The sequence below is a fragment of the Mauremys mutica genome, chromosome 19, assembly GCF_020497125.1.
Source record: "Mauremys mutica isolate MM-2020 ecotype Southern chromosome 19, ASM2049712v1, whole genome shotgun sequence".
Taxonomy (NCBI): Eukaryota; Metazoa; Chordata; order Testudines; family Geoemydidae; genus Mauremys; species Mauremys mutica.
Genome location: NC_059090.1, coordinates 19055710 through 19079320, shown reverse-complemented (window position 1 = coordinate 19079320; position 23611 = coordinate 19055710). Strand labels below are relative to the sequence as shown.

Below are 23611 nucleotides of genomic sequence, written 5' to 3'. Positions count from 1 at the left end.
CAGTCAGACCCCCCCAGAGACACCCCCCAACACCAGCCCCTCACCACCCCAGTCAGACCCCCCCAGCCACCCCCCAACCCCAGCCCCTCACTACCCCCAGACTCAGACACCCCCAGCCCCTCACTACCCCCAGACTCAGACACCCCCAGCCCCTCACCGTCCCAGTCACCCCCCAACCCCAGCCCCTCATTACCCCCAGACTCAGTCAGACCCCCCCAGCCCCCTCTCCCCACCCATCAACCCCCAGCGCTTCCCGAGTCCCGCCCCGCCGGGGCCGAGACCCCGACTCCCCCCCGCCCTCTCCCCACTTACCCGGCGGTCCCAGCGCTGCCGGCTCCGGCCGCCCCCGCTACTCCGCCCCCTCCCGCGGCCCCAGCGCCGCCGCCAGCTCCCGGCCCCGGCCGCAGCGCCATCTTCCCGCTCGGCCGCCGCCGCCGTCAGCTGAGCCGCGCCGGCTTCCGGGGCAGAGCGGCCTCCCCGCCCCGCCCTCTGCGCAGGCCGCCGGGCCGGGCCGGGCCTCCCCTGCGGCTCCGGGAGACAGCGTGTGTCAGGCCCCCTGCGGACTAGGCTGCCGCGTGGTGAGACCCTATAGAAAAACCCCGCACTGCCCCCCTTGGGGGTGGGTGTATGTGCCCCCATAGACACCCTACAGAGACCCCGCACTGCCCCCCTTGGGGGTGGGATGTACGTGACCCCATAGACACCCTACAGAGACCCCGCACTGCCCCCCTTGGGGGTGGGATGTACGTGACCCCATAGACACCCTACAGAGACCCCGCACTGCCCTCCTTGGGGGTGGGATGTACGTGCCCCCATAGACACCCTACAGAGACCCCGCACTGCCCCCCTTGGGGGTGGGTGTATGTGCCCCCATAGACACCCTACAGAGACCCCGCACTGCCCCCCTTGGGGGTGGGTGTATGTGCCCCCATAGACACCCTACAGAGACCCCGCACTGCCCCCCTTGGGGGTGGGATGTACGTGACCCCATAGACACCCTACAGAGACCCCGCACTGCCCCCCTTGGGGGTGGGATGTACGTGACCCCATAGACACCCTACAGAGACCCCGCACTGCCCCCCTTGGGGGTGGGATGTACGTGCCCCCATAGACACCCTACAGAGACCCCGCACTGCCCCCCTTGGGGGTGGGATGTACGTGACCCCATAGACACCCTACAGAGACCCCGCACTGCCCCCCTTGGGGGTGGGTGTATGTGCCCCCATAGACACCCTACAGAGACCCCGCACTGCCCCCCTTGGGGGTGGGATGTACGTGCCCCCATAGACACCCTACAGAGACCCCACACTGCCCTCCTTGGGGGTGGGTGTATGTGCCCCCATAGACATCCTACAGAGACCCCGCACTGCCCTCCTTGGGGGTGGGATGTACGTGCCCCCATAGACACCCTACAGAGACCCCGCACTGCCCTCCTTGGGGGTGGGTGTATGTGACCCCCATAGACACCCTACAGAGACCCCGCACTGCCCTCCTTGGAGGTGGGTGTATGCGACCCCATAGACACCCTACAGAGACCCCGCACTGCCCTCCTTGGAGGTGGGTGTATGCGACCCCATAGACACCCTACAGAGACCCCGCACTGCCCTCCTGGGGAGTGGGATGTACGTGCCCCCATAGACACCCTACAGAGACCCCGCACTGCCCCCCTTGGGGGTGGGTGTATGTGCCCCCATAGACACCCTACAGAGACCCCACACTGCCCTCCTTGGGGGTGGGATGTATGTGCCCCCATAGACACCCTACAGAGATCCCACACTGCCCCCCTTGGGGGTGGGATGTATGTGCCCCCATAGACACCCTACAGAGACCCCACACTGCCCCCTTGGGGGTGGGATGTATGTGCCCCCATAGACACCCTACAGAGACCCTGCTAGTAAGACCACAAGTACTGAGTTTGGTTGGTCTCTTCTTACATCCTGACACCCAGATGTCCTCATCACATAACGTAGGCCCTATTCCTGTAAACACATAGTCATGTGCATAATGTTACTGCCTTGAGGAGTCCCACTGATTTCAAATACGGTAAATCCTTGATTTCCGTGGGTCTACGCAGGGTAGAAAAGATAAGCACATGCTTAAGTGCTTGTAGGATCTGGGCTTTAAAGAACAGCTGTCAAGTGTTGCTCTAGAGGGCTAGCATTGGAATAATAGGGGCTGCAGGAGGTCAGGTGTCAGATGCATATGAGTGGAGCTATAACAGGGCATGGGCACAGGACAGACAAACATGAGTCCTGTAGGTTAAAATGGAGATGCAGTACCAGAACTGTACAAGTGAAGTTTGCCCACACTATGGCTGTGCTTATAAACCTTTTTAAAACTGAGCATCATATATTATCAACACCTTTTATAAGAAAGGATGAAACTGATTATACTGAGAAGTGTGATTTAATTATAGTTCATAGTCATATGTGCCCTTATTCATGTAGGTTAAACTGACATCATGTGGGCAGTTTGCAGATTATCCATACAGCATTTTTTACACATTTCCACATGCATCCGACAAAGAGGGTATTCACGCACGAAAGCTCATGCTCCAAAACGTCTGTTAGTCTATAAGGTGCCACAGGACTCTTTGCTGCTTTTACACATTTCTAGTTCAAGCATCAAACTGCCAATCTCAAGCAAAGAACTAAAAAGTTTTGAACAAGCAGCACTCATTAGAATGGGAGTGGGGGTAGAGTAAATGGTTAAGACAGGGTCTCAGAATGCAGACTAAGCTGGTTTCTGTCACAGTCTCATTGGGTCAATTTACCCTTCTGTAAAATGGGTGTACTTACCTACTCTACATGAGTATTGTAAAAATGTTTGTAAAGTGCTTTGAAATCCTATGCTAGAGATGATGTAGAAATGCAAGATTAAGAATTGTAAATCTCTCATCCAAGGTTCCTGAAAGCTATCTTAGTATTCAGTAAACAAAATCTGTTGCGATACTCCAGGAGCAGTATGCTAGACAGGACGTCTTCAGTTACATTAACATCTTGGATAATTAACAAAAAACTGTTCCTACATATCCATGCACTTACAGTAACAATTACAAAAATGTTATGTAATTTACATTTGGGTTAGTCTCTTTTAAAAAAAGCAGACTTTGTAAAGCATATCACTTTTCCTCAGGCTCATATATCCTCTAAGCACAACAGGTGAAGAAAACTGACAGAGTGTAGATTTGGCTTGTTGAAGCAGAAGGCAACAGTTTCACGAGGGTCTCTTAGGAAGACACCAAACTCTCTGAACCTAAACTCATGAAGCATTTGTCCAAAATAACATCAAGCTGCTTTCTGGGGTAAAGCTGCGGCTCTGGTCCTACTTCAATAGGCTCAGTGCTTCAGAATGCAAAAGTGGAAAAATGGAAATTTCGCTGTACTTTTGTCTGTGTTAAGGTTAACACTGTCACCTGCTATGGTACTTCGATGTCTACTGAACTGTTCCTGACAAATATCTTACAAAGGTGTGTAAATAGAATTTGCATGCACGCTGTTTATAATAAGCACCAAAACCACTTGAGAGAGATTGTGCTGTATCAGAGAAATGAAGTTGCAGGTAGTTTGAGGTTCATTGCTCCTGAACTCTGTTGAGTCTGCCCTTTCAGCACTACCTTCTCCCCGAAGACCTGCAGCTTGTCTCAGAAGTACAACACTGTAGACGTCACAACCCTAAAGCTATAAGTACAAGCCAGAGCTAGAACTGAAACAAATTCAGAATCCTCCATTTCCTCTTCCCAACAGTGATTAAAGAAACCCATTCCTTTTATGTACAAGACCGTACAGCTCTCTCTCAGTTCTGATCTGGAAAAAATAGATCTACAGTAACAGCCAGTACAATTGTCATTTTTATATTAGCTGCATCAGGCTAGAAGCTGTTCCCTGGATGCTTAATGCCCTGGGGAACAGCCTGAAGAAAGAAAAAAGAAGCATTAGGAGTCTTTTTCCACTGCAGGAAGTGACGAGGTTAGGAGCCTAGGAACAGAGTCCAGCTACCCCACAGCCCCCATTTCCCTCAAATTCCTGACCATTTGTGCAGATGGCAGCATCTTCTAGCTGAGGATGCATGCTGCTCCTTTGCAGAGGAGCAGCAGTGCATGGGCTACAATATATGCACTGGTCCTGATGGTGGAATCCTGCATCTCCCAGTATTGCCACTGTCCTCTCCCAGTACCAGAAAAAGCCATAGTCATTGCACAGTACACTGTTCAAATGCTTGCTGAGCTAGTTGATTTGGAATATGTTCAAGTCAATTTGCGACTCATCCCATTTTCAGAGTGCAGCAGGAGTATTACTGTATCTCTACACTTTAGTTGTGTTTGGCTAAAAGTACAGAAGTATTTTAACTTCAGCACTCTGTGATTAGGTGATGTGTGAGCTGCTAGCTAATCATGCACTGTGCAGCAGTAGCTCATATCTCTCCATGAGATCAGCAAGAAGCCTGCTCAAACATATTAGGAAGCATGAAAATTCCAGACTGTTCCTATTTGCCATCTTCCAGGTATAAAGACCATACAAAATTATGGTCAACAGCACTAGATTAATGTAATAGTACATACTATGGGATACACGGCTGCTTAAGTTGCTCAGTGGTCTAGTGCTGGTTGTACTTCTTAGACTTTCAGAAACCACATATTCATATCTAACTCAGGCCTCTTTCCTGCTACGGTAGCTAAACTGAGTTTCATGCAGTTCACTCTCTTTTGCAAATAAATCCTTAAAAAAATAAAATGCTGGCTGCAATGCGTGGACATTAATGATCCCATGACAGTGACCAGGAATTTTATCCGGGATCATGAGCTAATTGTTTTCCTCCTGTTACTCCTGTCCTTTACCATGCACCACAGCAACTGGTACACTGACCGTTACAATTTGGTAATATTATGGGGAAGTGGTGGTAACCCTTCTATTTAAGATTGCTAAACAGTTCCCATTATAATTTTTACCTCCAACTGGCATCTGTTGGTATTTTTCTGAGAGCTCTAAGGTACTCTATGGCTTTTAGTAGGGACTTGATATTATTGAACTGGGGAAATCTTTTAGATGATAGGTGCATGTATGAATTCAGACAGATTAGATTTCAGAACAAGACACCAATTTCTACGTAATTCCAATGTATTGTTTTACAGGCATCATACAACAGACGTGTGAAAAGTAATGTAATCTGAGCCTAACTTGGAAATAAGCAGGAATCTGAAGTGACTGTTGATCAGTTTTTATTTTGTCTTACTTTACAAAACTTGTATCTTAGAAAATGGCTACAGACTTCAACAGAACAATCAGCAGTAGCCTACAGCAGGTAATGTATGCATGGCTGGGATCCATTTACAAAATGGATTAACGGTGACAAAGCCTGGAGGAGATGGAACTCTTAGTGACAGTGTATTGCAGCAGAGCTATCCAATAACAAGGACAGTCACATGTCAAAGGATCATCCTTGTGAAGAAGCAGCCACTACCTCACTGTTAGAACTACATGGTAAGGAAACAGTGTATGAACAGAGTGGGTTTAACAAGTGAAGAGAGAGCAGAATGAAGGGTATGTGGGGGGTGTGTGTGTTCCTTTTCTTACGTAAAGAATCAAAGAAACGTCTGCATAGATGTTCTGCAAAGGATATATGAACAGACTGAAGAATCTTTGTTTTAGAACTCTCCTTCTGAAGATCCCGTTTATTCTGTTTTGAGGTTTAAGATTACCCCTACAATAAAGCTTCAGTGGTGTTTTTACAATTGTTTGATATGCTTTCCTGTCCCTTTCTAGTGCTGTAAGTGATGTCACACATCTATTTCAAATTGATTTATATGGCCAAAAATAAAAAAAAAGTAAACATAGTTTTAAGACTGTGTCTTTAAAGTCTATCCTGTACACGAAATGAACAGAAGCAATGTGCTTAAGGAAATCTTCAACAGCTATCCTTACCCAGCACAATAGTAAAGCTTATGTGCTCTGCTCTTACATATCTGACCCCCTTAGCTATAACTTTAGAAAATATTCGAAGGATGGTTTTATACCTCAATCTAGAATAAACAGTGTTCTCAAGAAATGATAATGAACCACATAATACTTGTAACCCAAGTAGATGCTATTTGTGAGCAATTGCTCAGATGCTTGGGGTATTTCAGTACCAGAGCATGCTCTCGCACTTCTATAAGAAGTACTCTGATGGACTTCCTCCACCAGTGTTCCATTAAGAATTTTCTTGTGTTAACACTAAATATATATAAAAAAGGGAAGAAATGTTGGCAGAGAGTGATCACAGTCTCTTTCCCCAATCCTTTGCTGCCATCCTACATTTTCCATGTCTAAGATTCGAATAGGTGAGTAGTTTCAAACTCAGTTTGTCAGGTGGCAGGATCATTCATACAATGTAGTCAACTTTCTGGACCAGTCTGTAATTGAGAGTCATTTGTTTGCTTCCTTGGGTTTCTTTTCCTTAATATTTTTCTGGATAATTTTCCTAAGAGGAAGAATAACAAATTAGAGATTAATGCATCCAAGAGTATTTATGCTTGAAAGATGAACCACGAATCTGAACCACTTATTAGCCTGCCATTACAGGTGTCTTTTTGCCTACTTACATCGCAGACTTTTACCATTCAGTGCACTTAATATAAAACAAGCATCTAACAGCAACAATCTTCAGATATATTTATCTCTAATGCAGTACTGGGCCTTTGTGACCAAACTGTGCCAGATCCCCACGCACACAAACAGGGACTCAAATTAAACCAATAAACCAGTTTCACATGGTCCTAAAATAGGGATGAGTTTATACCATCATCATTTAAACATTCATCATTTGTAGTAACCCAGTGTACGATCCAGCAACCAACTTTTGCCTCTTCAAATGAGCAATTGTTTCTCTTCATCTTATGTCACACTGAGACATGCGTCTCTGCCAGTCAAGCCCAAGCCTTTGGAAATCTGTTCCACTGGCCCCGAGAGAGACAGATTCTAGGCATTCTTGACTGCAGAGGTTAAGCCACCGTGAATGGTGACTACAGGTTTGTTATTTCTGTTAATATTTCATATTCTTTAAAAACTTCCAGGAAGGGGAGTGGATTGGCTCGGGTGATTGACAGCTGTCTGGAGTGCTATACTTCAAGGTCACAGGTTCAAATTCAACCTAGCTTCAAACTGAGCTGAATTGCTACCATTCAATAGTTGTTTGGTGGCATGTAAAAGGAATTATTGGCCTCAATCTGGTTCCCAATGAACAGATGTTCACGCGAAGAGTCACCACCATAAATTGGCACCCTTACTAGCAGTCTCAGCAGAGAGGTCAAGGACTGAAGCGCATTGACAGGGAAACATGGGGAAGCTTGCACCGCTGGTGCCATTGCTGGACCTATGTTGTGGATAATGTATCTAGAGCTGTCAATTGAGCTATCCATGTAAACAGCAAATTTACATACAATTTTCTCTTTTTTAAAAAATCTGAAGTTCACTCTCTCCCTGTAGGTAAATAAAAACAGATTATCCCTCAGGCCCTTTAGAAAGACACTTCGGTACGTACTTTTTTTTCTTGGCTTTTTCTAGTAAGTACTGAGGAGTGGTACGAATATGCTCCCTTTCCAATGGTTTCTTAATCAGCTTCTTCTTTTGTTTGCTGAATATGGCATTTAGGAAAATAAGATTAAGGCTCTGTTAAAGGCAAGCTCAACATCTGAAATAATACTAGGTACTTACAATACCTGCAGATCCTCCAAAAAATAATTCCCAACAACGAATGCAAATTTTGTACAGCTGGTTTCTTCCAAGGATTTAACAATTCAGCTAGCCCGCTTTTTTGGAGTTTCCCCTTCTTTGTCCTTGCCCCAGAGTGGTTGCCTCCCTCTGCACAATTAAGCCCATCTTTATTTTAAATAGGTTTTAAAAATAGTATGCATTGCTGAAACATGTGGACAATGGTATGTACAAACAGATTTCTAGCTTTGTGTTAAAAGTAGTCAGACCTATATGAAAAAAAGATACTAGTATTTTGTTTTGTTTTTTATAAAACACACTGAAAATTTCAGCAAACGTCCAGAAACAATCTTAGCAGTTGGGCAGTGTTAGAGGCTGGCAGTCCTCCAGGATTTTATGCTCATTAGAGCTCTGATCCTGCAATGAGTGCCACCTATGCAAAACGGGGATGCTAGGAGGGGATGCTTAGAAACCTGAGTCTTCCAAGGGGATAATTGTTTTTATAGAATTTAAAACAAGTGCTTTCTTAAAAAAGAAACACTGGGAACAGCTATTTTTATTCCTAAAAGTGCAGCTATAGATTTGCCCATGTAAACATGTAAAATAATCAGAAGGAAGAAAAACTAGAATCATATTCCCTTACAGCAAAACATTCCTTGTTTTGTTTCTAACTGTCCAATGTAATCATCCAGACTAAAAATGAAAATATCTGTATTTGATTTGTTAAGTTCAAACTACTAAAGAAGTTAAGTTTTGGAAGTCTCTCTTGTCCTGCTTTTATCCACACAACACATAATTTAATTATGTTTACTAATCTGTTTTGCTCACATTTGTTCAATGCACCTGGTGCTACAAACAAGAGGCCAACATCAAACTTCGCCCCCCCCCACCATTTTAACTACCTTTCATAACAATGTCGAATATTAATTCTAACAATATGTATGAAGAAAAGTTGAAAGCACCTGCACAGAAAGAGCAATATCTAACAGATTGCTTGCAACTCTCCTAATCTCAAATGTCACACAAATCACAAGGGGGAACTGAAGTAACCTTACCTTTGCAGTTTGTGGAAGGCTTTTATGTAGTCTGGCACAGGACAACCAGCCTGCTGGATAACATTGGCTACACTGGAAGAGAGGGAAGGGGAAAATATCAAAGTACTGAATTCCTGAGTAGATATATAGTTATTTAATGCAGAACAACTATTTCTAGGAAGTAGTTAGGTTACTTCTCATCTGCAAGGAAAAGAAATGAGCCAGGGAAGTTTGAAGCAGAAAGAGCAAACAGTAACAATCAAATGATACGGATGAAAACAAAACACTCAAGTTCACTGGCTCGTAATGAACTGAAACTAAAATTCCATTAGTATAGTAACTATGGTAGGTAAATGACTGGAGTAATGAGAAGCCAAAAAGGAAAGTTTTGCCAAAGACTTAATTCACAAGCATCAGTAGGCTGAGGGATGAGACTAGGACTGTAGGTTCAAAACCACTGCAGAATGCAGAAGCTTCTTGAAAAAACTATCAGCAGTTTTGTTTGATAGTGCAAGGCAAGAGACTTAGGAGGACCAAAAAAATAGCACCCACAGCTACGTAGCAGACCAGGTCAATTGCATTGGCCTTACTGCTATTAAAAAGTCACATGTTCACCAATTCCACCAACGAGCCCTGATATTTCACTGTATGCTTATAAACTGTGCTGTTAATATATCAGTCCCTCGTATTGCCATTATTGGGTTTGAGTGCAGCAAGTGAGAGGACACTGAATTCTCTATCAGTGCATTCACAAAACACGTCAAGGTTAAGCTTCCCACACTAAAGGGTAATCTGGTGACAGATCACCTTGCAGGTCCAAAGACAGAGAGCTGAGAACTGACACTTTTATGCTGGGGTGAGGAATTTAATACCAAATGCACAACCATTTGGTAATTGTTTGTCCTGAGAAAGGATCCCGCAACGTGGGAGTGAAACTTAAGGAGCATCACTGTCACATTTCCCAATTTACCTTCGTAATAAAGGTTTATCGTCTTCAGTAAAAAAAGTAACTGCTTTTCCTGTGTGTCCTGCTCTTCCAGTACGACCTGTCAAAGACCAATAAAGTTAAGAGTTTTTACTTTAATACTTTCCAGCAGCTTAATGAAGAAGTAATTCTTCCTCCCTAACTATCACCAAGTGCAGTTTGCCAATACATGACTTAGCAGTTTTCACTTAGCCACGTAGTTCACAGTAAGAGTAACAAGTTGCAACTACGAAGGATATAAACACACTTTACAAACAAGAATTAAGGATCATAAAACCTCTTGGAGATATGCGAGAAACCCAGTTTTACGGATGGACGAACGGAGGCATGAAGTAGGTTAAATGATGTAGCAGAGTCAGTGTCAGAGTTGGGGTAATCCAGGAGGCTTGATGGCAAGATTTCTACTCTAAACACCAGACAACACTCTCCATTCAAAAGCTAACACAGACAGAGAATGAGTCCACACATCCTGCTTTGTCCAAGAACGCTTACTCACCTATCCTGTGGATGTACTCCACGGCACTGGTTGGGAAGTCATAGTTAATGACCATATTCACTCCTTTGAAGTCAATCCCTCGTGCTAGCAAGGCTGTGCAGATGAGCACCCAAATCTTCCCAGCTCTGAAACTGTGTACCACATTATCTCTCTGGCGAAACACAAATTGTGTAAGTGACTTTCTAATTAGCAGCTTGAGAACGGAAGAGGTATTGATATCTGCCAACACTATACTAAACAGTACGTCCAATTCCCACCCTCCCTCCAAACAAAAGACAACATGTGTGACACAAGACCACTTGTCACGCAACTACCGCAGATGGATGTTCTAGTTTTTACAGGACAGCTTGTACAATCTGCTTTCTGAACAGTTTCTGTACAAGACAACTACATTTACGGACTCCTACCTGTTGCTGTGTTTTGTCTGCATGGATGACATCCACATTGATCCCTTCATAAATGAGCTCATGGAAGAGCTCTTTAGCCCTTTCAATGGACTGCACAAAAACAAGGACAGGAGGCGTGAATCCCTGCAAGAGAAGAAGCTTGTTTAAGGCTCTCAAGGTTTCTGCTTACAAGTCCTTTTCCCATCTCAGTTCACCTTCAGTACTGTGCTGCCATGGATTTAATCAGCCTGCATAGTTTACATTTCAGACGGTGATTTTTGACTTACAAAAACTCTCCTGAGGTCTGGATTAAGCAGATTCTGATTTAGATGAATTACACCTGGGCTTTGGGATGAGGACTAAATTTGCCACATAGAAAGCAACAATCTGTTTTTCAATCTAGAACAGAGGTGGGCAAACTACGGCCCGCGAAACCCTCCTGCTCGGCCCCTGAGCTCCTGGCCAGGGAGGCTAGCCCAGCCCCCGGCCCCTTCCCTGCTATTCCCCCATTCCCCCCAGACTCAGCTCAGCACAAGGTTCTGGGTGGCAGGCTGTGAGCTCCTGGGGCAGTGCAGCTGCAGAGCCCGGCCCAGCGCGTGATGTGTGGCTGGTTTCAGTCGGGCGGCACGGCTGCCTGTCCTGGTGCAGCCACGGTGCCAGCCACCGGTGCTCCAGGCAGCGCGGTAAGAGGGCAGGGAGTGGGGCTGGATAAAGGGCAGGGGAGGTCAGGGGCCAGGGGTGTGGGACAGAGGTTGGGGTGGTGAGTGGGCGGGGAATAGGGGGGTTGAATGGGGGCAGGGGTTCTGGGGGAGCAATCAGGAAGGAGAAGAAGGGTTGGATGGGGCAGCGGGGGGCAGGGGTTCCAGGGGCAGTCAGGGGACAGGAAGCAGGGGGGTGGATGAGGCAGGGGTCCTGTGGGGGGCAGTCTGGAAGGAGAGGGGGGATTGGATGGGGCGGCGGGGGGAAGTTAAGGGCAGGGAATCCGGGGGCAGTCAGGGGACAGAGAGAAGGGGGGGTTGGATGGGGCAGGGGTCCTGGGGTGGGCTGTCAGAGGGTGAGACACAGTGGGGGTTGGACACGGGGTGGGGGCCAGGCCACACATGGCCATTTGGGGAGGCACAGCCTCCCCTAACCAGCCCTCCATACAATTTCAGAAACCCAATGCAGCCCTCAGGCCAAAAAGTTTGCCCGCCCTGACCTAGAAGAATGAATTAAGCAGCTACATGACTACAAAACAACAACAACAAAAATACAGTTTCAAGTAAAATTTAGTTGACAATGAACTGTAGAAATTCTGTCTCTATTTTACTTGAGTGTGGGTTAAAAAACTGAGACCAAAACATACATTCGGTCTTTTTCCAATGCAGCACATTGTGCACTGCAGCTGAGTTAGTAAGATAATAAGCAAAGAGGAAGGTGCTCTGTCACCCATAACTACCTTTTTAACTAGGTCTCTCATTGCCAGTAGTTTTCCTGTCTCTGAGCCAACAAACAAGAGCTCTTGATCTACTGTCTCCGCTGCAGAGTTTCTGAAACAAAAATCAAATCACACAGAAAGAAGTCGTCATTAGTGTCTTACAGGTATAAGAAGTTTACTACTGAGAAAAGAAATACTTCACATCTTGCAGTAATTTCTCCAATACACCCTCCTCCTCCTCAAGGTAATGCTCCCTACTCTGAGCAATTAAATACTCAATGCAGAACACTACCTTCCCCTGTTGCACAAAAAGGACCCATACATGCATAATACTGCCCCGCAGATCTGATCGTTGAGATGGCTGAAACTGTGGCAGCAGTTGAACAGCTGAGGAATATACAACTAAACGTAGAGGAGATGCAAGTAGTTCTCTGCCTAGGTAGGGGCCAACAGCTGGCTGAATCAGACAGGAGATCCCACAAGAAAGAAGACTGAGTCAATACCTGCACACTTACCTTGCTCCAATAGACACCAAAATGATATTGTCCAGGTTGAGTTTGCACCATTGCTCTACATCGAATGCAAAGGTTGCGCTGAACAAGGCTCTTTTGACAACATGGGACGTGCATGCCAGGAAAATGGAGGCTAACTGGTCTCTGAACCCCGACTTCCCATCTTCAAATAGTTTGTCTGACTCATCAACCACCAACCATTCAACTCTAGGAAAAACAATATTTTTTTGTTCAATAGTAGCAGCTTATACGGGAGAAAAATACAAGTCCTGAAAGGACATCACAGGTTTAAATTTTGTGCATGCATAGATCTCGCACTTGTTCAGAGATTCTGACAGGAAGAAAGTCACTAGCAAAAACAAACTTTAAAAAACCCCTCTTCATACCTTGTCAAGTCTATGACGGGAGGATCTTGTTTCAGCAAATAAATGAGTCTGTTTGGAGTAGTCACTAGTATATCTATAGAAAAAGCAAAACAATGTTAAAGAGAAGCAGGAGGGGGGGAAATCGTGTTGAAATAGATATGCAGCATGGTCTGAGCACAGCCCTTGGATCCAAGAGCACGAATCCTTGACCTGACACTGATTTGCTGAGAGGCCTTGGGCGAGTCATTTCACCTCTCTGTGTTTCTGATTACCACATCTGTAAAAATGGAGCTGTTTGTTTTTATTTATTTCCTTTAAACATAAAGACGTTGTGAGGATTTGTTAACATCCAGAGTTATATAAAAGCTAAAAGTCTTGTTAAGTAGATATAGTTCACAACGTGCGGTGGAGAAGATTCCGATGGCAGAGCCCAATGATTCTGCATTAATAAGCCACCACAAAGCACTGAAGTGGTTGCCACTCTCTGCTTTCCATAACCAAACTCAGCTACATGCCTGTATTCCAACAACTGAGTGACGCAGCACAGTTAGTCATCAGACTGCTTGTTTTCTCCTCACCACCCCAAGCTGCTTTTCCAGTATTCAAGTGGCATTTGTTTTGTACAGCAAAGGTAGCTCTCCCCTTTTTAATTTCTGGAGCTATTTCTCTTCCTCCCACCTTTTTTTAACATCTTGATTCCAAGGATATTGTATTCACAGAAGCAAGTGACCACAGGACTTGGATGGCACTTACTGACCTGTTTAAATCATACATCACTTAAAGCTTGTGTTCTAGATTTCAAAGGTTTCAGAGAATCCCTATGCAGTCATTAGAATGATTACCAAATTTCTGAGATGATTTGGGCCCAAACTTCTTGGTTGCTTCAGTTGCTTTATGGATCATATGTATTCTGAATCCAGTCCCCTCAGACAGCTTTACTAGCTCTCGTTGAGTCTGAAATATACAACAATACATGGTGGGGTAGCTTTTGGAACAACAACAACAAAAAGACACACAAACCCTACACAGAGTGTAATACATACAAGGCTTCAAAAACCACTCAGATTTCAGATTGTCTTGGGGGAAAAAAACAACAACTTTTAAATTGAAGTATTTTTGACATCACAAAACTCAGGCTTCCAACCTGAATTATTCACTCGCCCAAAACTCTCCCCACGGGTCTGCACGCCACAGTGTGACTCTTACTGGCTGCTCTCACTACATACACAAAACTCCCGATGATGTAAAATGGAACTCCACGAACAAAGCAGAAATTGATTACTTGAGTTAAGACTTAAAAGGATGTTTTTGCCTCAAATACAGAGAATAAGGTAGCACTAACATCTCCTGTGCTTATCTGCTGGAGCATAACTGTTAAAAGTTGTAATGGAATTTTAAAACAAGATCCAGGAGTCTTGAGTCCCAGTCTCCCGTTCTAACCATGTCTTTACATTTGCACGCATCCAATGAAGTGGGTATTCACCCACGAAAGCTCGTGCTCCAAAACGTCTGTTAGTCTATGAGGTGCCACAAGACTCTTTGCTGCTTTTACAGATCCAGACTAACACAGCTACCCCCTCTGATACTTTACAGTTCAGAATACCCCAAAGCATAGAAGACAAACATTTCTTTAAACATTCATATACATTTGAAAGTCTGAGGGTAGGAAAGAAAAACAGGTCCACCAAGCTACTGTTTTTTCTGAACCAGAATAATGGGAGTACTTACAAATACAGTGCATAACTATTCTATGGCAACTTAAAAAAAATCCCTACCTGACTAGCAAGTTCTCGGGTAGGCGATATGATCAGAGCTCTAAATCCTTTATTCATAGGTTGTTTCAGATGTGTTAAAATAGGAATGCTAAAAGCCAAAGTCTTTCCTGATCCAGTGGGAGCTGAAGCCAGAAGTTCCCGACCCTATGAATATAAAACAGGAAAAAGCTGAACATTTACATTTAGTGTTTTTTATTAAATGCAAAAAGCTGCATTAACAAAAATCAATCACACGCTAGCTCTCGTTGAGTCTGAAATATACAACAATACATAGTGGGGTAGCTTTTGGAACAACAACAACAACAACAAAAAGACACACAAACCCTACACAGAGTAATACATACATGGCTTCAAAAACCACTCAGATTTCAGATTGTCTTGGGGGAAAAAAACAACAACTTTTAAATTGAAGTATTTTTGACATCACAAAACTCAGGCTTCCAACCTGAATTATTCACTCGCCCAAAACTCTCCCCACGGGTCTGCATGCCACAGTGTGACTCTTACTGGCTGCTCTCACTACATACACAATCAATCATAAGCTTCTCACACTGTGTTACCTCAACCATATTGCACCTACTGCAAGTTGAGGTTATATTTAAACTTTCTTCCTAGCAATAGAAAAATACTGAATTTGAGGAAGTTAAGATATAGCTGTTTCCACTAGTTATACCATCACAAGATTTGAGTATGAACTACAGCACTATGTTTACTCTATTTTCAAATAACATTTTCGTGTCCCGAATGGGAACTCTCTGTCCGAGTCATACCATCTCATTGTATATCAAAGTGTAAGACAAGGAGACTTACATGAAGCATGACTGGAATGGCTTGCATCTGAATTGGCGTAGGGACCTGGAAGCCAGCAGCTTGAATATTCTGCATTATTTTAGGCAGGATTTTATATTCTGCTTGAAGCTGCTCAAATGTGGCAATTGGTTCAGGGAGATCTGTTCCTTGGATATTAATCTTGTGTTTATTTCTGAAATGGTTTATCTAGAAGGCAAAATGTAAAAATTACACAACATGTCAGAAAATAATAGCAGCCACTTTGTTCTTCAATAGTACATTTTCAGATAAATTGATTAAGCCTCATAACACCTTCACGAAGGTATTATTTTACAGATGTGAAAATGTGACTTGAACAAGTTCACACAGGGAGAGTTGATGTCAGAACTGAAAATAGGACCCAAGTCTTCTGATTCCCATTCCTGTTCTCTTAACAACCACACCTGGATGCCTCCCCAAAAATACCCCATAAATGCTCTAAATAGTTTTCAAACTGAATGCTTTTAAAACCATTTCCTAGAAGAAAATTACAGAACAGTCACAACCGTTACAGCTTTATTGTCAGCATTTAAGTTTCTCCATTAACAGCTGCTATACTACAGATAAAGTCAGTGATCCTGCAAAGACTTATTCGTGTACTTAAATTTACACATAGGAATACATTAGAACTGACCAATCAACCACACACCTCATATGGAACTGGAAGTACACAATCAGGTAGCAGCAGATATTTAAAAAAAAAAAAAAAAAAAAAAAAAAAAGGTAAATACTGTGTTAAACGTAAACTACCAAAAAATAAAGAGAACGCAGCATTTTTCTTCTGCATAGTAACATTTCAAAGCTGTATTAATTCAATGTTCAAAGAACAACCATAACCTTCTGTTCAGAGTTAGGAACATTTCAGAGTTACGAACAACCTCCATTCCCGAGGTGTTCGTAACTCTGAAGTTCTACTGTAGTCCACTATTGACGTGCATTAACTTAAGCACTTCAACAAGTCTTTGTATAGAATCATAGCTAGAGTTATTAACTGACCCTAGATTAAGTTCCTTTTTGTGACACTAGTAAGTTATGCACATCTAGATCAATTTTCCAATTCTTTTGTCACACTATACTGACTTCATCACAAAGACGACGCAGCAAATTACTGCAGCTTCCAGATGACATGCTCATACAAGTGAGCACACAACTATTTTTAGCTACATTTAAATAAGCAAGCCTCACCCTTTGCTGTCTGAGTTGTTCCAGTTTCTCTGCAGTGGGTTTCTTTTCCCGCTTTTCTCTTGTATCTTTAATCTTTGTTTCCAAAGAGGACATCCACAATATCCCATCATTTTCCACATCAGAACTGACTGGAACAGGTGCTAAAAGTTTCAATGTGCATTATTAAATATAAATATCAAGTCAAATAACAACATAGTAAGAGGAATTGACATTAGGAGCTTGACTTTAAGACCAATGAAGTCAATGGTAATGTTCCCATTGACTCCAATGGTTACAGACTCAGCCTTAGTTCTGCATTCTGGCAAGATTATTTCATTAGTCCTGAACTCAGCCAGCCAAAAAATCTCTCCAGCCGCTTCTGGCCAAGAACGTAGCTGGTAACTTCTACAGATATTTATCATAAAATAAATTAAGGGCCAATTAATTTGCATTTGCATCAGCATCTGTTATTCATTTATTTACACCCCAACAGTGCTAGGTACTTTAAGGACATGTAAGATGATAAAGATGCTTGCCCCACCCCCACAAGTTTGTAATCCAAAAAGAAAAAAGCATCTGAAAGTTATGGAAAAGTGATACAAGAAGAGCTGAACTCAAGAATAATTTATTCAATAAATAATGCTTTCACTTCCATTATTTTACTACAATTATTCCATGCCATATTTGTTAAATAAATTAATTGACTATTTGTTTTCAATATTCAATCATGCTAGATACAAGATATCAGAAGAGCAGTGGTGGTGATATTATGCAATTTCATGACCTAAACCAGGAGTTTATATACTTTGCCCATATACTGATATTCCTATACTGTTAAAATGCTCCTAGCATAGATGAAATTATTTACTGGCAAAACTGAGATTTGTACCAACACAGTAAATGCAAACAACTTATACTGGTAAAAGTGCAGAACTGCCAGTATAACTGGGTCTATCCTAGGGGAGTCTGCTGGCACAGCAGCTATACCAGTCAGGGCTCTCACCTCTCCACACCCGACAGATGTAGCTATACCAGCAAAAGTCTATCACATGACCTGGCCTTACTGTTTTATCATTAAGACAGACAGCATATAAAGACACATTCTTTTTTCCATCGAGTTATTACTTCTCCTACCTATAGACTAATATGGTTTGCATCCAGATATAATCATAATTGCAGCCTAGAAGACCTAACTGAAAAGCACCCTATACCTCCAACCTAACTACTAAACTAAACAGAGAAGAATACTGCTCAGTCACCTTTATTCCAGCATAGCTGCATCCACTCCCAAAAGCAACACAGTTATACTGGAACAAAATTGTTGGTCATCAGGCTTCAAGAGACTTCAGCAGTTAGCTAATTGAGATGGAAGAACTCTGCAGCATCCTGGCACCTCTCTTTTTTAAAAAACAGAGTGGGACTATCTGGACAGTATTATCAGAGTTCAGTATTACTAAAATACAAAGACATCAGTGAGCAACTTATTTTTAAATTAATCTTAGTGAGAAATTTAACTCAAAAAGCAAGGAATTAAGAAAACCGTTGTTTTAAAAATTACCTTTGCATAGCAGATATTTAAAACAATGACAAGAATCAAGTACTAGTCTTTTAGAGCTTGTATTCCTTCACAGGAGTTTCATGGCATTTGTTATAACCCAATTTATTAGTGTTAGAAATTTCTTTTGCTTGGTAATTCCTACACTTGTTCGTACAAGTCAGATTTCTCAGATTTGTTACTGAAGTTCAGTTTCTGTTATGTAAGCAATTGGAACACATTCTCTTGTACAGAAGAGAAGAATCTCACTACCTTGGGTCTTTCGCTTCCTTTTCTTCCCTTCAAAGTTCCCTGTGTCTTGTTTTCTCTTCCTTGCAGTCCCTGCATTAAGCCTCTCTTCTGAGTCATCTGCTTTCTCATCCATGTGCGATTCAAGTGGCTGTATTTTAGCTTTGGATTTCTTGGAGCCATTTGTTCCCAGGCCATTTTCAGAAATATTTGGACGCTTTGTATCTTTGCTTCCAAAAAAGTCAAGACTCTCTGGAGAGTCAAATTCAGCATCTCTCACTTTTACCACCTGAAATTTAAAAAAAAAGAAAGAACGAACTCAACCGACTGAATGAACTGTTCCAGTATCAATGAAAAGTGCTTTGCACTGACTATTCTAACAAACACCAAAGCGGGCCAGAACCAGGAACCGAGGAAGGGATCCTGAGGCTAGAACATCCCGCAAGGGCGGGGGAACCATCAGGGTCAGAGACAGAACCGGGCAGGCATCAGGACCAGCCACTTAGCAATGCCAGGGGCCAGGACTGGGCACCCAGCTACAGACCCGGCCCCGGAGACTGGGCCGAGACTCAGGGCCAGAACCAGGGACCGGGAGATCGACCAAGGCGCCAGAACCCGCCCATCACGCCGGAGCCGGGGCGGGGGGGGGCAGGCGCCGGCTCGCAGCCGGGGCGGGGCTGGCGCTGACCCGGCCCCGGCCCGGGCGGTACCTTGAAGCGCCGGGCGTCCTGCCTGAAGCGCTTCAGATCGAACCTGGCGCCAGCCCCCAGCCTCCGGAAGAGCCCGTGGGCATCCATCTTTCCCCGGCATGCACCGCGGCGGCGAGGCGCTTCCCAGCATGCCCTGCTCTGCGCATGGGCCGGAACGCGGCGCTACCCGGCATGCTCTGCGGCCGAGGGCTGCCCGTTGCTCCACAAAGCTGGGTCCGGCAGGAGAAAATCGTCACTTCCGGCTAGGTCACGGCCGGAAGGTCCCTTTGCCCCAGGGCACATGTCAGCTACGGGTCCCTCGCAGCCCCGGGCACGTGGCTTTGCCCGGCTGCTCCCCGGGTGATGTGATGTCATGGCAACACCCTGCAGTGTGACGTGACGCGGTCACAGCATCCCATGATCGCAGTGTAATGTAATGGCATCATAGCAACACGTTGCCTGGCAGCGTTGCGTCACGGTGACACGTGCTCACATTACAACGTCACGGGATGATGTAATACCCCCACGTCATGGGCTGTCATTTATTTATTTTGCGTTTGCGTATTCGCCGAGCCATCGCGTCTTGAGTGGCCATGGGGAGCCCCCGGGGCGCACCACTGGCTTTGGGTGGCGAGCACCCCTGGATAATGTGTGTCATTGTTAACTTTGAGCTCTGCTGCAGCTACAGCTTGGACTGTGTTGTCCTGGCGATTGTATCAAAAGACTGTGCAATGGTGTGTCCTTGCCATGCAAGATAGTGCATCATGATTCCCGGTCATTATATCAAGCCAAAATAACGTCCCATCACTTTGCTGCTATCAGAGTGCAGTACTCCTGTATCAAAATGTAACCCATGTGCCTTAAAAATATCATGACATCAGGACATAACTGTCTCCCTATGAACTTTTTGAGATAAGATGTTATTGCACAACTTGAAAAATGCACTTGTGCACTAGCTGGTGAAAAGAGGGACCTGGTAAGTAAAGTGCTACAACAAGGTGTGCGGCAAGATAATTTAACCATATGGCGGTAAACCAAATTGCATTCAAAAAACATTTTTTTTTCAAAAGGTCATATCACAGTGTAACAGTAAGTGATACTGTTGTTCCAAAACATCACCATATTGCAACAAAACGTTATTTTGACAACAGAGCTGTCTTAACGTGATGCTGTTGTAACAAGATGTAATACTGTGCCAAATTATTGCATAAAAATGTCTTCATTGTGGCAGTATGATATTGTTGCATTAAAATGACACCATCTTGAATCAAATGATGTTCTACCGAAACATTAAATCACATCAGATCAAATTGTCATCTAGGTGGGATGGTGATATCTTTAAAAACCTACATGAATGAAATTAATTTCCCCAAACTACAGTAACTCTTACTTTCACTATATGGTAGCTTTTGCATCTGGAGTCTCTTTAACTGACAGATAATCTTCATGAAGTTTCATTATTTAAAAATACAGTAGTAATCACTAAGCCTCTTTTTAAAATGTCACCTCAAGGCATTAGGGGGACTCATGCATACTTGATTCTCAATGACCTATTGCCATATGTGAATATTAGTACCACATGGTGGCACTATGGGTGCCTGTGAAACAGGATTGCATCCTTCTATACTGCTGCTTCTAGGCTTTGGCCCAGCAAATGCTTACATTCTATTATTCCTTCCTTCAGGAAACCTCTCATATATTAGGACATGCCCAGTTGATGGATCTTTTATTAAACTGATTGCAAACAAACAAAAAACAACCAAACCAAACCCAAAACTTGGAACTAACAAGATGTTTGTTGATCATCACTCTTCACTCTGCTTGTATGTTATATTCCTTCCTCCTTAACCCTATGTTTGTCTTGTCTAGACTGCAAGTTCTTCAGGGCAGAGGATGTCTCTTATTTTACGTTTGGTCAGGGTCTACTACATTGGCGCCCTGATCTCAGTTGGGATCCTTATGCAGTATTGTAATTCTACTGTTAGTACTAACAGTGATTATATATGTTTTATTATCAATTATTCATTTAGGCTAAATAATATACATCAGATAATTAAGTTTCTCTCTGCCCAGGTGTGCATATTTTTTATCTAGGAAGTAATGCCTTAAATGTACATCGCAGTATTTAATTTATGATGTCATTGTTGGAGCTGTTGTTTGCAGACCAGTGAGGTAACCAGATGTTATGCTGGGATCCTACTCTTGAGGCTTGTGAGTGTAAAAGAAGCTTTTTGCATCCTACCTCTCCACAACCCCTGGTGCCCCTTCAAAGCAGAGGGCAGGATCCAGGCCTGTACCCAATCTCTTGGAATGTTTGCAAACTGAACATATGTGTCACAGCATCAAATGGTGGAAGAGCAATACAAACAATTTGATAAAATAATGAGTTTAGCTCCTGATGCTATTTTCTTCATCATACACATTTTTAGTCACTTATGTCAGATTAATAAACAAATCTGAAATACAAAATGCAGCATCCAAGTCATAAAACTGTTCAACATCTTTATGGGGGCTCATTTCAGCATTTTGTTCTTTTGTATATCCCTGATGGCAAGTTAATTACACCACTGTTTCACCTAATTTTAAAGGAGCACCTCATTTAAATAAAAGGACAAAAGCGCCTGTAACAACTTTTTGTTCACACATGTCAGCATCTTCCTGATTTACAGTATAATTAGCTGGTTGCAAAGAACTGATAGGCCAACCCCTTTCCTATCAATCACTTTACAAGGAAGTTAGGATCATCAGCTCTACTGGGCAGAAACACTCTGCATTACAGGGTATGTTGACAGTTTGAGCTAAGCGGTTGATTCCCAACTCAAGAAGACATATTTGCATTAGCTTTCATGGAGCTAGCGTGCAAAAATTAGAATGTATCTGCAGCAGCATGAGCTGTGGAAGAGGCTACCTGCCCAGAGTATGTATCCATCTAAGACCCTAGGCACATACTTGGGGTGGCTAGCCCATCCCACCTCTTATGCTGCTGCAGCTACACTGTGTCTAATGCACTAGCTTGATGAGAGTTATCATGAGTATATCACTTTGAGTTGGGAATCACACTCTCAACTCCAACTGTAGATGTAGACTTAGAAATGTAAAACTGAGTTACAAAAAGTTTCAGATACTTTCCCACAGGGTGGACTGAGAATTTATTACTATGTTGTCTTGTTTGTGTTGTCTGTGTCATCTCTCCTAGCAGCTCATCTATTGGCCTGATCCAAAACCCATTGAAGTCATTGGAAAGATTCCAAAGTGACTACAAAAGGATTTGGATCAGTCCTCTATTTAAGGGTCATCCTATAGACCGGGGTAGGCAACCTATGGCACGGGTGCCGAAGGCGGCACACGAGCTGATTTTCAGTGGCACTCACACTGCCTGGGTCCTGGCCACTGGTCCGGAGGGCTCTGCATTTTATTTAATTTTAAATGAAGCTTCTTAAACATTTTAAAAACCTAATTTACTTTACATATAACAATAGTTTAATTATATATTATAGACTTATAGAAAGAGACCGTCTAAGAACATTAAAATATATTACTGGCACGTGAAACCTTACATTAGAGTGAATGAATGAAGACTCGGCACAGCACTTCTGAAAGGTTGCCAACCCCTGCTATAGACATTTCCTTCTGAGTTTAGGCCCTAGTACAGCAAAGTGCTTAAACACCTATTAACGTTAAGTGACTTCAAAGTTAAAGTTAAGCATGTGCTTATGTACGTTGCTTAATGCTTACTACTGTAAGTACAGCTATATTGGATCCAGTCTCATACATATCATCTGGTACCATGCTTAAACAAGAAAATGTTCAGAGGCCAGTGCAGAGTACAAATAGGCCATTTGAAGCAGAGCTGTTCAGGCCCAACAGAGTACTTTGCATAGATAAAAATCAACATTTAATTTAATTCATGCATTTATTCATTATAACAAACTTCAGAACCTTAACATTAAAGTTACATCTGCTAAAACTTTATAGCAGATCAAACGATACAGTTTTTGTCCTAGTGTTCTTGAAGGTAAAACAAACAACATTCCAATTAAGCAACATTTTAATATCAACATCACCAAAGATATTTTCTGTAATAAAATTCTCACGGGCCAATTGTTTATATTGCCAACATCTGAGAAATCTAGGCAATACAGGCAACTGGAATATTTAAGTTACTTTTCTTCTGTAATGTTCACTGTTTTAATTACAAACTTTGAGATGAAAAATTACATCAGTTCAATCCTCCCTACAGTCCATATCTGTCTGATTTATGGCACCCTTTCTCCATCAACCTTTTGACTTTCCAGCATGCAAGTGGAAGTATTTGTGCCCTCCCAGGGACTTCATACAATGTACAAAACATTTTTGCTTGTGCTCTTCATTTGTATTGCAGCACTGATTCATTTTTTTCCACAGTAAACAAAGACAGTTCAGAAGAGAGAAACTCCAAACAATATCATTAGGGTCATTAACCAGAGTTCACTTGCCTGATCTTCATTAA

General features: G+C 43.2%; 2 protein-coding genes across 6 annotated transcripts in view; both read right to left on the bottom strand.

The window, feature by feature from the left end:
• Positions 1–413, bottom strand: part of SYNRG (synergin gamma) — a 63662-nt gene extending 63249 nt beyond the window's left edge. For all 4 annotated transcript variants that reach the window (XM_044993760.1, XM_044993762.1, XM_044993763.1 and 1 more), the window contains exon 1: positions 313–413. In XM_044993760.1, the coding sequence (XP_044849695.1) occupies positions 313–413 (101 nt within the window). The remainder of the gene's footprint in view (positions 1–312) is intronic.
• A 4788-nt stretch (positions 414–5201) lies between these two features.
• DDX52 (DExD-box helicase 52) lies at positions 5202–19346 on the bottom strand. Of its 2 annotated transcripts, none has more exons than XM_044994106.1 (15): positions 19144–19346; positions 18458–18722; positions 16672–16811; positions 15469–15654; positions 14659–14802; positions 13726–13837; positions 12905–12977; positions 12522–12725; positions 12028–12118; positions 10611–10733; positions 10204–10354; positions 9693–9768; positions 8744–8815; positions 7519–7611; positions 5202–6459 (listed from the first exon to the last, which is right to left on the bottom strand). In XM_044994106.1, exons 1-15 carry the CDS (start codon positions 19228–19230, stop codon positions 6405–6407), a joined length of 1872 nt encoding a protein of 623 aa, XP_044850041.1. In that variant the 5' UTR covers positions 19231–19346; the 3' UTR covers positions 5202–6404. The 2 variants fall into 2 exon arrangements, with proteins under 2 accessions (XP_044850041.1, XP_044850042.1); XM_044994107.1 differs by having other exon boundaries at positions 19187–19308.
• Positions 19347–23611: the final 4265 nt, after the last annotated feature.